The following is a 15048-nucleotide window of genomic DNA, read 5'->3' on the forward strand; positions in this document are numbered from 1 at the left end:
TCTTTCAGATATTGAGGGAGGCAGTACCTGAAAATATTGTCGACTAGGTAAAAACTTAAATTTTCAATTCCATATCTGGTAAAAAAAAAATTCAAACCCTGTTGAGCATAATGAAACTCAGACACATGGAGTGACTGGGTGGCTCCCCGATGAATTTTGTTTATAATTTTGTCATTTTAAAAAACTCGTTAAACATGTAATTTGTTTATTATATAAAATACAGCAAGGACTAGATGCAGTGAATCTAGAGGAAGGGATATTTGTTTTACAGGGTTAGATTGAACAATTGCCAAGAAACTTGCCACTCTGCATGTTATGCTCTTATTACTTTTCTATTATTGTTATATGTTCGCCTTACAAAGGCAGCAACTACCATCAAATTGTGGATGTAATTCACTCCGTGGGAAAGGCCTAATAGCACGGGCTCGACCCAGCGTCAGCCTGAGCGTGGATCCCGGTGCAGGGCGGCGGGGGGGCGTGAGGGGAGCCTGTGCCCAGCTCCGGCGCACACACACACACACACACACGTGAGAGGGGGAGGATCTGGACACAGACCCGCCCCTCCCCTGCCTGCTTGGGGGCTCCTCTGAGCTCGATCACAAAGCTCCGTTATTCAAGGTATAAAAGGTCCCGACCCGCCCAAAAGCTGCAGTCACTGAAAAACAAAGGAAAAGTCTCTCCCGCCTCCGCGGCCGCCCCGCAGGACACCCAGCCCAACTTCCCCAGCTCTGCCCCCGGCTCCCTGGTGCGCGTGGGTCAAGCGACCAGCGAGTCGGCACCTAGACTGTCCCTCACCATCGAGACGCCATCTAGAGCGTTTCCGCAACGCTGAGAGCGGTGCGCACGCGCGCAGTTTCTTTTCGTGGTTGTCTTTGGAAAGAGCGTGGGCCGGGAGCTGCTGGCTCGCGTGGGCTGCTGCGGCCGCCGCCATGGCGCAGGTGCTGAACCTCAACAATGAGGTGAGTCCGCACGCGGCCCCTATCCCGCCGCACGTGGCCCTCGCGGGCGGTTTCCCGGCTGCTCCCTCCTGGGGCTCAGAACCGGGGGGCCTCTGGTGGGCGGATGTGGCTCCCCGTTGGGGGGCGGAGGGAGAGCGCTGGGGGGCGGGCGGGTCCCGGGCTGCGCGTGGATGGGGGGGTCCCTGGCTGCGGCGAGTTGTTTCTTGGGTTTTTAGCTCATCACCCATGTCAGAGGAGCCCTGGGATCAGGTATGTTGTGGCCCCTCAAAGCCTGGCCAGTACCAGTCAGAGGAGGCCCCAGTAGCCCTGCAGTGTGGCCCATGGTGCCCAGGGTGTTTATAAGTAGGGGCCCTACCAAATTCATGTTCCGTTTTGGTCAATTTCATGATCATAGGCTTTTAAAAATAGTTAATTTCACAGTTTCAGGTATTTACATCTGAAATGTCACAGTGTTATAACCATGGGGGTCCAGACGCAAAAGAGGGTTGGGTTGGCTGGCGGCGGGGGGTTTGCAAGGCTATTGTAGGTCATAGTATTGTCACCCTTATTTCTGTGCTGTTGGTGACCGAGGTGCTGCCTTCAGAACTGGGTAGCTGGAGAGCAGTGGGCTGTGCAGACATGAGGGCTGCATGGTTTGAAGGGGAACATAATCGCTTTTGGGGAGGGCAGGGCTGGCCTTATGGTCCCGCCACCAGCAGCTGGAGTCTGGTGCTTGCTAGGAGTCCCCAGTGGGGCACCCCCAGCCCTGCTTCTCCCTGGTAGATTTCATGGGGGGAGACCAGATTTCACAATCTGTGATTCATTTTTCATGGCTGTGAATTTGGTAGTGTCCTATTTATAAGCCTCTAGAAATGTTTGGTCCAAGTCCTGCCTCTGTCACCCTCATTGAGTGGACACAGGCTGGTGTAAACTTCACGTTACACCTTCACGTTGACACCACTGGGATTGAGAAGTGGCGGGTGGAGATGTCTCATGGGCTGCGGTTGTCTGGCTCCATGGGTTCTAGTGGGCTCTGCGCATCCTGATCCAAGTAACTGTAACCAACAGCAATGAGAACTAGCCCTTCTGCGTAGCTCAGAGTGGTGTTTAACCTGATGGACACTGTAATTTTGTTGGGTGTTCCCTGTGCCTTAAAAGTAAGGGCAGGTTCAACAGTTTCTTCCACTTTTTAAAAACTACGTGCATCCCTTTGGCTTCTGGCAGATTGAAATGCTGCCCTTAGATGGAGCTAGCCTGATTAAGATTAACAAAAGATTAGGGTTCCACCACTGATGTTCTCGGTAATGTCCTAATGGAAAGCACAGACTTTCTCCCTTGAGGCTGCTGAGAAGAGAAAGGGTGCTGTTGTTCAGTGACCCTAAGACCCTCTCCGTGCCAACTGCCAAAGGTGTCATGTAACAGTAACTGTCATGTAACATCTGATGAAGTGAGCTGTAGCTCACGAAAGCTCATGCTCAAATAAATTGGTTAGTCTCTAAGGTGCCACAAGTACTCCTTTTCTTTTTGCGAATACAGACTAACACGGCTGTTACTCTGAAACCTGTCATGTAACAGTAACTCCTATTAGGTCTGACAAACACACTACATCTAACATATTGTTATCCTTGTTGAATGAAGGCCAGTAGCCAACTGGTCATTAATATAATTGTGATATGTATGTATTAACACTATATGAGGAATTATGATACTTTGCTGCTGATATACTTTCAAGTCTGTAGCCAAACAAAGGGAGAAGCAGGTTTTCTTCCAGACAGGAGGGAAGGTATTTATCTCCTTGTTTCGAAAGTAAATTCAGCATTGTGGAACCAACACCGAGAGCCCCATTTTCATGTACCTCATCAGGAAAAGCCGGTTTGACTTGGGGGATGTGAAATCAGCATAGAAGGACACTGGAGTCTGAACCCCAAGGGTTCATCTGGAAACAAATAAAGTAAATTCTGGGGAAATAAAAAGTGAAGCAAAAAGACACTTTTGCGATCCGTCACTGAGGGCAGGTCTACACTTAAAACGCTGTGGCGACGCAGTTGCACTTCAGTGAGGACACTACTACACCCACGGGAGAGCTTCTGTCAGCATAGTTCATCCACCTCCACGAGAGGCGATAGCTATGTCAACAGGAGAAGGCCTTCCATCAACATAGCGATGGCTACATTGGGGGTTAGGTCGGAATTACTGTCGCTCAGGGGTGTGGATTTTTCTACACCCCTGAGCCACATAGTTATATTGATGTAAGTTTATAGACCTGGCCCGAGAACAAAAAGGACCGTGTTTTTTGTATCCATGTATGTTGGATCCTGGCCTGGAAGGGACTGGTAACTGAGAAGTTGGTATAGGTGAGAAAATTAACGTAGACATAGATTTTATCCTGTTAGAGTTGTTTAGTCTCTCAAAGCATGGTATACTTTTATTTGTAACCATATCTGTTTCCACTATCTTTGCTCAGGGCATGGCTACACTTGCAGATGTAGAGTGCTGGGAGTTAAACCAGGCTTTGGAGACAGCAGCAGGGAAAGCGTTGCCGTGTGTTTATACTGTCAGCAGCAAGAGCACTGTCGTGGCCACATTAGCAGATCCTGCAAAGCCACAGAGAGCAGTGCATTGTGGTAGCTATCCCAGTGTGCAAGTGGCTGCAGCGTGCTTTTCGAATGGGGGGGGAGGTGTTGTGCATATGTGGGGGGAGAGACTGTGTTTTGGGGGGCAGAGAGTGTGTCAGCATGCTGTTTTGTTAGTTCAGACAGTGGCAGGGGAAACCCCCGACATCAGCCCCCACCCACGCGCCCCTCTCTCTCTCACTCTCACATGCCTGCCTCAGTGGCAGCAGCATTCCACAGTAATGGTTTGCTTTGTCCTGGAGCAGATAAGCATGCTGTCAGAAACAGGGCTTTGAAAGGGGATATCCACATGCCTGCAGCAGAGGTCAGAACAATGACAAGAATGGCCACTTGGGATGTTTCTGGAGGCTAATCAGGTCGCAGTAAGGCAACATATAGTCCACACTGACAACCCGGCCAGGTTTCAGCCAGGGCGCAGAAAGCTCTATGCTTCTTGTGGAGGTGGATTACCAGGAACGCTCCAGCTGCAGAGGCCAGCCACTCTAAGTGCCTTGCCACTGTGGACACCTCAGGAGTTAGGGCGCCCGGGGCTGATTTGATGCTCTCTAACTTGCAAGCGTAGCCAAGGCCTCAGTATCATTCAAATCTCTATTTTATGAATAATCTTCTTTGTTTTATCCTGAGTAGATCTCAGTACTTTAATATTAAGTGAAGTGTGAGTTCTTTGTTGACTTAGCTAAGCTGGTGTGCATGCTATCTCTTTGGAGGCAGTGGACTTCGTAATGACTGAGAGCGTCCAATGACAGTGAGTGTCCAGCCTTCTCGGGGCTCAGGAACTGGGATACAAGTGTTACTACAAAGTAAAGTAAGGGCTGGCAGAGTCCTGAGAAGTTTGTCAGTGAGGCCTAACAGACTGCGGTAAAAGGATGCTGTCACCCAGTTTAGCTCCAGCAAGTCTCTGTTGCTAAGGCAGAGGGGTCACAAGGTCACCAATACTTGTGGGCGCCCTGAGAGAGCATCACAGGTTCTCACTCGCATGTTATCTCTAAAACCTTTTAGGGGCTACATCTTTCAAGCTGCTGTCAAGTAAGTATTTGATAATATGAAGCCAAACTCACTCCCTGATGGAAATAGAGAGCCCACTCTTTCTTGCCTCCCTCTGAGTCTTCAAACAGGAGGGCTGAGGACAAAAGGAAGGAGAAATAGTTTTTTCAAGCTCGCAGTCAATACCCAGGTATATGCAGTAGACAACTAATGAAGGGTTTGAGCTAATGAAGGGTTAATGTTTTACTCTCACTTCTCTCAATATGCACAGTATCTTAAAATAATGCCTAAGCCTTGTTTATATGTACACGGAAATAAGGATATTATTAACTAAAGTTCAGTGGTTACTTTAATTCAGACAGGTAGCCAATTGACCTTCATCTTTCTGGAGACATTCTTTTTGGATTAATTGCCTTAAAACTAAAAACTCTACTTCTTTGTTGTGTTACAAATTACTGAATCTTTTAAATTTTTTTCCCTAATTTAAGATGTCATATTTTGACAGTAGTTTTAAATGGTCCTGCATTATTGAGATTTCATATTGGACAAAATCAGATTGCAGGTATTTTATTCCCTATGTTGTGAATGTGCCGGACAGCAGGGGGAGCATGAGACATAATATTTGGGCTCCTATCTTGCAACTGATTGTTGAAGTTAGGATTTGTCTATAAAGCGGGAAATTTCCCACAATAAGTATTCCACATATTCTTCAGTAGGTATTCTGATATAATTAATTAATAGGTATAATTCCCCTTTGTTGTCACTATGCTGCAAAAAAAGTGACTTTAGTCTGGAATAACTACTCTGCTTTGGAAGCAGAGTAATTATTGAGGAATAAAATTACTTATTTTGGAGTACAGTATCAACATGGTAAGTTATTCAGGAATAGATATTTGCTAATGGTGTGCTGGTCAGATGTCTGCAGACAAGCCCTTAGAGGGGGTGACACAGATGCAAGGGATCACATGTTTGGGTACAGTTGCCGACTCAGATCGCTATTATACAGTCAGGTGGTAGGAGCCTTCAAGCTTAAGCTGTCTCTCCCTCTGACTTTAATCAGGCCATTAAATAGAATTGTTTTGCATTTTTTTAACTTCTTGTAGGGTGGATAGGTTCTGGATTAAGTCTGTCTAGGTCCAGACCTATCCTTTTAACTTCCAAATATTCAGCATGATGGGAACCAGACAGAACAGGCAGTCTGTTTATATAAAATTGAAAAATAAACATGAGTATCTGTTTCGTGACTTAGCTCTTTGTGTGCTATCTCACTTGAGATTTGGGATTCTAAAATATTAATTTGTACTTGAAAACAAAATGGCAGTTCTGCTCTCTAACGTGTTTTTAAACAATTCACTGTGGGGGGTTCCACATTTTCCAAAGAACTACAGATTATTTTTGTGCAGTTTGAGTACAAAGATACTGTTTTTCTAAGTACTAATCATGTAAATTCTCAACTTGGATTTGAAAGTCATGTTATGTACTTTCCTCCTTGCAGATCCTTTCTGATAGTAAGGATTCAACTAATAGGATTAACTATGTATAAATGAGGTTGTTGGGAACAGAGTTAACTATTCTGGATGAGTTTATGGATCAGCCAGAACTGAATCCAGCTTGCTTGTGCAGCTATGTTGACTTTCTAAAGTGCTAACAAGAATAAAAAGGACTACAAATAGGGTTGGCAGAATTAGATTTTTATTTTTATAATTTTAACAGATATTGATTTATTTTAAAACTGTTTTTATTTAAATTTTCATAGTTGCACACAATTAGGGGTTAAGCATTTTAAACTTTTTTTTATCAGTTTAAATTTTCACAGTTGCGGTAACTTAGGAGAGTGGGTATCAGACAATGGGACTCTCACTAATTTAATATCTATAAACATTAACAAATAGTTTAAAAGCTTTCTATAATTATACTATGACTGTAGACATTGAAATTCAAAAACGTAAAAGCTTTATAACTGTTAAAACACAAGTGTCAACATTTACAAAACAAATAGTGATAAATCAAACACTAAGTTCTCAAGCAACATTTTTCTTATGTTGCCTACCTGTACCTTTTGATTACCATCGATAGAAATACTTTTTCGTTGGTTTGTATGAATGGTGAACTCGACATTTACTGACAATCTAATCTTCCCAATTTATTTTTGGTCCTAAAGTAAGTAGACATGATTTTGAATACACGGAGGAAACATATTTTTGATGGAGTGTAATTTATACAGATACTTTTCGAAGTAGAACCACACAAATAAAAATAACTAATGAATAGGGGGAACATGAGTGGTGAAAACAAGTGTGTTCCACACCAATTTTGGCAATTCTTTCATTTAGTGTTATCACAGATTGCATTATTTTGTCTTTGAGATCATAGAAGAATTTGTGAAGTCCCTGAATTCATACCAGTAATCATAAAAAATAATACAACCTAAAATGAGTTGGCAGAAATCAAAGAAACCCAAGCCACACAAATTCTGTGAAAGGTCTTTGTGAAAGGTCCTGATCTCATTTAACATAATACATTATTATACACTAGGGAAATAAGCAAAAGACTTACCACAGAATACATGGATATTGCACTAGCACATGCTAAATTAGAAATATCTTTTGAGTTAGTGAAAAAAATCCATATTGGAGTTACTCAAGGATGATGGGTTTCAGAGTAGCAGCCGTGTTAGTCTGTATTCGCAAAAAGAAAAGGAGTACTTTTGGCACCTTAGAGACTAACCAATTTATTTGAGCATAAGCTTTTGTGAGCTACAGCTCACTACATCGGATGATATAGCTAGAAAATGAAAACAGAAGAGATGGTAGAGCTGAACAATAGTAATTAAAGAAAAAAGTACTTTCAAACAAAGTACTGGAATACAGGTAAGATGGGAGACTACTGGAGGTACTAAGTGATGCGGGGGAAATGTGTGGATTATTTGAGAGAACACTATGAAGATTCTTGATCTTGCTAGCAGCTAATAAGGAGAAACAGAGTCTGGGCTCTGAAATCTTGTGGCAGTATTATGAGATATTGATGAGTGGCCAAGTTTTTCAGGAATCTATAAAGGGAAAATGGAAGGGACACTGAATTTCTTATAAGGGAATCTATTTATTTTTATTTAAGATCTTAATCTTACAGGCAAAGAGAGGAGCTTTACCATTGTCCATCTTGGGCACGTGCATTGTTTCAGTCACTTCAGCAGAGAATCTAAGCTGAATACCAGTCAAGCAAGTAATCTTAAAAAGGACTGATGCTTAGCAAAATTTTAAATTAGCTATATAGATAAAATAATTTTCTGGGAAACTAAACCGAAATAAATTACATGGGCAATTGTAATTGACCAGGTGGAGCACTCTGTCCTATGTTCAGGAGATAGTGGAAGTTGACAGCATTGGACTAGTTTGATTGTATTGCCTAAACATAGTGTTTGACTGTCTTCTCTTAAAATCCAAACCAAATACAGATCCACAAATTGAAATGCTTCAGATAAGCTGTTTAATTTTTTGTTGTAGAAATTTACACTTTCTTTTTATGGCTGCAAAGAGAAACATTAACTGTCGCATCTGTTTAAATAGTAATTTTTAATTGCTGACATAGTTAAATTGGTTTGGGGAACTGAAAGGGCAAATGTTTAGTTAATTACTTACTAAAGGCACCTCCGGGACTGCAGAAGGCTTTTAAAGCAAGGTCTGTAGTCATTTAATGCTGTAGTCACTTACTTGGTTTTTTCCCCACCCTGTATTGATACATCATAGGTGATCTGAGACTACTAACGCCAGCCAATGTTTTAAAGATGCTTTTGGAAGCAGAGAAGTTTCCCAGCTGCTTTTCTCAAATGGCTTTTTATTTTGGGAGCCCAATTCCCCATATTGTGTATGTCCAGTCTGAACTATGACCATGTTTATTTACAAGTCATATGCTTGTAGAGTGTATTTATTTGATTAGGGACTGTAGCTTGTCCAAGATTCTTTGAGTAAACAGTACTGTTTATGCTGTTTTGTGTTTTTCAGGAAGCATTTCAGAACAAAACAAAAAATCTGAGATCTGATAATGTTCAAAAGTTTTCAGAGATACTTGTGATTAAGTGACGGCTGACAGCATTTGGGATGGCATTTTGGGATGTATAAGTAGGGGCATAGCGAGCAGATCGAGGGACGTGATCTATTCGACATTGGTGAGGCCTCATCTGGAGTACTGTGTCCAGTTTTGGGCCCCACTCTACAAGAAGGATGTGGATAAATTGGAAAGAGTCCAGCAAAGGGCAACAAAAATGATTAGGGGTCTGGAACACATGACTTACGAGGAGAGGCTGACGGAACTGGGATTGTTTAGTCTGCAGAAGAGAAGAATGAGGGGGGATTTGATAGCTGCTTTCAACTAGCTGTGAGGTGGTTCCAGAGAGGATGGTTCTAGACTATTCTCAGTGGTAGAAGAGGACAGGACAAGGAGTAATGGTCTCAAGTTGCAGTGGGGGAGGTTTAAGTTGGATATTAGGAAAAACTTTTTCACTAGGAGGGTGGTGAAACACTGGAATGCGTTACCTAGGAAGGTGGTAGAATCTCCTTCCTTAGAAGTTTTTAAGGTCAGGCTTGACAAAGCCCTGGCTGGGATGATTTAATTGGGGATTGGTCCTGCTTTTGAGCAGGGGGTTGGACTAGATGACCTCCTGAGGTCCCTTCCAGCCCTGATATTCTATGATTCTGTGACAGGTTGTTAAGTTGATAATGTTGATGTCCTGCTGGGAACTAGACTGAGGCAGAGGAAATTTATCTCCTCAGTGCAGTATATGAGAAATCAGATTTTTCAAAATTGCTCTAAGGTAAGGTCTGGTACTCTTAAATTTTTTAAAGTGATTAACTTTTTTTAAAAAATACAAACTTTTCAAAAATTGGTTTCGTACATGGTCCAGTAATCTGATGCATTTTCTGTATCTAATCTGTGTCAGGCATTGTTAATCTGCATTAAGATTTTTATGAATTTAACTTCTGTAATTAGATGTAGTGCTTTGACTACCTTTTGATATTACAGGTTTCAGAGTAGCAGCCGTTAGTCTGTATTGGCAAAAAGAAAAGGAGTACTTGTGGCACCTTAGAGACTAACCAATTTATTTGAGTACTCCTTTTCTTTTTTCAAGTAAATTTGTTAGTCTCTACGGTGCAACAAGTACTCCTTTTCTTTTTGATATTACGTTGCTGTTTTTCTTTAATTATTAGTATATCTGAACAGACAGAGTTTGAGAACAGTGTTAAAAAAAAAACCTGTTGGTTTATGGTTGTAATAGATTAGAAGAGTCCTGTAGGGGAATTTAGACTCCAGTTGTCACCTCTGGGCTTTTCAGAGGCTGGGCAGAACAAATAAAGAACTTCCTACATCAAGGAGTTAAAGAGAGGTTTTGAAAAGCTTTCTTCAACCTGTTTCCTAAACGTTTCTCAAGGAGAACTTTTTCACTGTTAACATTCTCCTTCCTCTCCCTCCTTCCCTCCAAAGGATGGTCTGGCTCCTAATCCCAGTCAGCCAACCTTCTCCTCACAGCACACACCCCTTCTAAAGAGTGCTGAAGCAGTTACTAATTCTCTTTGCCAACCCATGAGCATGCACTACTTAATCATACAAAGTGATTGAGGTGGGTGGGGGTGGTAGGGGAACCTGTAACTGGGCTCTGGCAGGTATGGGGTGCGATTGTCTGGGCTTGGGGTGGGGGGACACACAGCTGGGCTCTGGTGGATAGTGGGTGCAAGCCTCTGGGCTGAGGGGCACCACGTGTCTGGGCTCTGAGGGGTCGGGGGCGTGGGTGTCTGGGCTTGGGGGTGCCCCACACCTGGGCTCTGGGTGGAGGGCATGTGGGTGTTGGAGCCCCCGGCTGGGCTCTGTTGGGGAGGGGGTAAAGAAATAAGAACTAGGTTATCATAAGGGTTCTTTTTTTGTTTTGTTTTGTTTCTGTATTATTACGGCCATACTTACTGACAGGTGTTTTGAAATAAATTAACAAAATAATTGAAACTGGAGTGATTATACAGTGTTGTTTTGACAAATAAAATATGCAGAATCTTAAAATATAGTGTACAGAATTTTTAATTTTTTTGTGTAGAATTCCCCCAGGAGTAAAGTGTAGAATTTTCCCCCCACATAACTGCACTCAAAAACAAAACAATATAAAACTTGTAGGCTCTAAAGTCCACTCGGTCCTACTTCTTGTTCAGCCAGTTGCTAAGACAGACTGGTTCGTTTACATTTACTGCCTGCTTCTTCTTTACAATGTCACCTGAAAGTGAGAACAGGCGTTCAAATGGCACTGTTGTAGCTGGCATTGCAAGGTATTTATGTGCCAGATATGCTAAACGTTCGTATGCTCCTTAGTACAGTCTACAAGTGGAAGCATAATCTTTTATCTTTTTACAGTGCAAATATTTGTAATAAAAATAATATAAAGTGAGCACTATACACTTTGCATTCTGTGTTGTAATTACAATAAATATAGTTAACAATGGAGAGTATTTATAATTTCAATTATTCTGTTGTTTAACAGTGTGATTAAAACAACAATTACAACTATTTTTTTAAACTCATGCTTAATTGCGATTATTTTTAATCACTTGGCAGCCCTAATTTTTAATTATGCTTTAACTTTAAATTTTAGAAATATGTTAACTAGTGTAGACAGAACACAAACACATGTTGCCAACACTAGCTATTGTCTTCATTACAGCGTTAGCTCAAGTTATCTACACTTGGTTTAACAACTCTCAAGTTAGCCTTGCTAAAGTAAGAGTGGTCACACTGCACAACACTCGAGCAGTTCAGAGTGTTTGTATTAGCAGCACAAAGTAGTTGAGTCCTTTCTGCATTATTAGGTGGAGTATCAGTCCCGCTTGGGTGTCAGCCCCCTACCCTGATGGACCAGCTAGCTCAAGTTTAAAGGATCACTTAATTTGAGCTAGCGATTATTGTGTGTGCATGGGAATCAGGTTAGGAGCAACACTCAGGCTTGTCTACACTGGCAGCAACACTTTAACATGCCTTGTGTAGTCGCACCCTGCGAGGGGCACTGTCTACACTGGTGCTTTACAGCGCTGAAACTTGCTGCGCTCGGGGGTGTTTTTTCACACCCCTGAGCCAGAAAGTTGCAGCGCTATAAATTGCCAGTGCAGACAAGCCCTCGGATTACTCCTCAAATTAACGCTGCAGTGAAGACATGCCCTAGGTTTTAAACATGACTAAGAGCAAGTGTTTGTTCTGTGTACACGAAAATATTCAACTGTATTAATGAAAATATGACTAAAAGCTCAAGTGTAGGTATACCATAATGTGTCCAGAGGATAACTCCTTGATATGGCAGTGTTGCCTGGAATGTTCTGTCTTCAGTGTGGTCATTTAATTTTGTGTTTATACCAAATATTTTATGGGGTTTTAAAAATATAATTCAACAAATATTTGTATTTTATACATGTAGAGGGAAACCCATGCTTTTTGAGAGAGTGGAATTATCCTTCTATGTGAGCAAGACTTGTTTAAAACACAGTGGCAGACATTTTGTTTACTAATCTTTTAGTATTTTATGAAGTGTGACTTCAAAGTATTAGAGTTTCAAAACTAGTTTGGAAACTAATTCATAATTAAAAGCAGTTATCTCCTGTGTAACTGACATGGCTATGTTCAAAAAATGAATGTTGACTTAGTCTGTCAGCAGAAAATCTCAACTAAGGCCCTGAATCAAGAAAGCACTTAAGCATGTGTTTAATGTTAAAAACATGAATAAGCATCTGTCCTGAATAGGAGTGCTTAATGTGCAGAAATAGCAGCAAGACTAGATCCCAACTCCTCAATGTGCTTAGCTCTCCTACAACTTTGCTGCTTTCTTCTTGAAATCCCATTTCTACATTCTGATGATGGCCACGTTGGATTGCTTAAACCCCATTGGTGTGTGTGCATGCTATAATATACAATGACATTTTTCAGAGTAACAGCCGTGTTAGTCTGTATTCGCAAAAAGAAAAGGAGGACTTGTGGCACCTTAGAGACTAACCAATTTATTTGAGCATAAGCTTTCATGAGCTACAGCTCACTTCGTCGGATGCATACTGTGGAAAATACAGAAGATGTTTGTTTTTATACACACAAATCATGAAAAAAATGGGTGTTAATCACTACAAAAGGTTTTCTCTCCCCCCACCCCACTCTCCTGCTGGTAATAGCTTATATAAAGTGATCACTCTCCTTCCAGTGTGTATGATAATCAAAGTGGGCCATTTCCAGCACGAATCCAGGGTTTAGCAAGAACATCTGAGGGGGCGGGGGGGGGGGGGGGGGGGGGTTAGGTTACCTTGCATAATGATTTAGCAACTCCCAGTCTCTATTCAAGCCGAAGTTAATTGTATCCAATTTGCAAATGAATTCCAATTCAGCAATCTCTCGCTGGAGTCTGGATTTGAAGTTTTTCTGTTGTAATATCACAACTTTCATGTCTGTAATCGCGTGACCGGAGAGATTGAAGTGTTCTCCGACTGGTTTATGAATGTTACAGTTCTTGACATCTGATTTGTGCATCATACACATTGTAAGGAGAGTGATCACTTTACATAAGCTGTTACCAGCAGGAGAGTGGGGTGGGGGGAGAGAAAACCTTTTGTAGTGATTAACACCCATTTTTTTCATGATTTGTGTGTATAAAAACAAACATCTTCTGTATTTTCCACAGTATGCATCCGATGAAGTGAGCTGTAGCTCACGAAAGCTTATGTGCAAATAAATTGGTTAATCTCTAAGGTGCCACAAGTACTCCTTTTCTTTTTGCATAATATACAATATGCCTCTGAATAGGTTCGATGATTCCATTTTTATTTCCATGTAGCACAGTGGAGTGGATAGGCAGGAAAAGGAGGAGGAAAGTAGAAAGTTGGAGCAAAGTGGAAAGATGAGAGAAGGGACTTTTGAGAAGGAGTAGAAATATGGAGAATAAGATGCTTCTTTGATCTAGTGCAAGGAAATGCATGTTACCCTCCCCCACTCTTTTTCCCTAAGAGAAAAGGAGAGTGATAAGAATACAAACACAAATTTATGTGGGAGGAAGGAAAACCTTTCATCTTGTAAACTCTTATAGCCATTGTATACAAGTATGCTTCCAGTGTTTACATTCATTAGGCTGCAATTGTCTCCCCCCCCCCCCCAAATCCTCTCCTTTTGTCTAATTTTGCAGTGATGATCTTATATTGAAACAATATCTTGTCCTTATCTGGCCATTAATTGATGACTATGAACTTGCATGAAAACAAGATCTTTGTTTGAACATATTTCTAGGAATAAAGAATGAGGGAAGAAAAAGATTAGAAAACATGTATCGTACACCAGATGTATTTCGTTTACAAAGTCTTCTAAAGTTTTAATATGTGGTCCCAGGTACAATAGTCTGCTGTCAGAAAGTATGTGTGGATAAACTAAATTCTTCTGAAAAATTTTGCTAGATGGCAGCACATAATCAGCAATGTCAATGACTGCTTTAGAGAGATCTATGTCATGTATATGTTTAATATGGAAAAAAGGATTGTTTTTCATCTGCAATATAGAGGAGTACAAGAGTGAAACTGATTACTGTTCACAAATACAGTTATAAGATTTGAGTTTATTAATCATAACTAATGCTTTTAGGCAGTATTGGCCTATTTCTATTCTGTGGGACGGTACAGTTGTAGAGACTGAAAGCACAGAATTTGGCCTTATTTGATTTTTATTTATTTATTTTTAAAAGTTTCTTAGGTTTTGGAAATGTGTTAAACATGTGGACAAACAACCGAGGTAGCAAAAAGACAAAATATAAAAAATAAATGTATTTCACATTTTAAAGTCCAGTTGTAACAAGGTGTCATATTTTGTACCATGAATTAAATCCCCACCGAACGGGCAGTGGTGATCCATCACTAAGGCATGCTGAAACGGGGTGAAACCGATACGATGGTTCCGGGGAAATAAATGAAAATAATCAACAATTTTGTTTGTATATGCAAGCATTTGTCATAATACCCATTTAAACTAATTTTTTTTGTGGTGTGTCCTTCCGTCCCGCACATCTGCCCCCAAATAATCTTGTGGACTACCTAACAAATTCTCTCCAAACTAACTGAGTTTTAAAAATGATGGGACCTGTTCCTGCAGAAGTCAATGGCAATATTCCCATTCATTTTATCAGTAGCAGAATTGGACCATTAAAAGGATTGCATAAAACAAAACCTTTGATCTGGGAAAGTTTTTATAAACGCTGTCATTTTATGAAGCATGGTATGTTGTAATATTTTCTTACCAGATTGGTAGATCCAATGGTGGGCAGTGGATCTCTCTCAGATTAATAAACTTTTGATCTCCAATCGCCTCCCAGAAGGTGCTGGTTAAGTTTTACTTAACTTGCTGGTTAAGTTTTACTTTACCCCTGGACTTGTGGTTCTTGCTCAGTCTTGACCAAGCTGAAATAAAAAACTCAATTAGTGGATTGGACCAGAGATGTTTAGATTATT

General features: G+C 41.2%; 1 protein-coding gene across 3 annotated transcripts in view; it reads left to right on the forward strand.

The window, feature by feature from the left end:
- Positions 1 to 850: 850 nt before the first annotated feature.
- The window catches only part of SRFBP1 (serum response factor binding protein 1), a 133956-nt gene continuing 119758 nt past the window's right edge, over positions 851 to 15048 (forward strand). Inside the window, exon 1 of one of the 3 annotated variants that reach the window (XM_077817370.1) lies at positions 851 to 959. In XM_077817370.1, the coding sequence (XP_077673496.1) occupies positions 930 to 959 (30 nt within the window). In that variant the 5' untranslated portion in view covers positions 851 to 929. The remainder of the gene's footprint in view (positions 960 to 15048) is intronic. The other 2 variants (XM_077817371.1, XM_077817369.1) reach the window with 2 other exon arrangements.

Source organism: Eretmochelys imbricata, chromosome 5 (assembly GCF_965152235.1).
Source record: "Eretmochelys imbricata isolate rEreImb1 chromosome 5, rEreImb1.hap1, whole genome shotgun sequence".
Taxonomy (NCBI): Eukaryota; Metazoa; Chordata; order Testudines; family Cheloniidae; genus Eretmochelys; species Eretmochelys imbricata.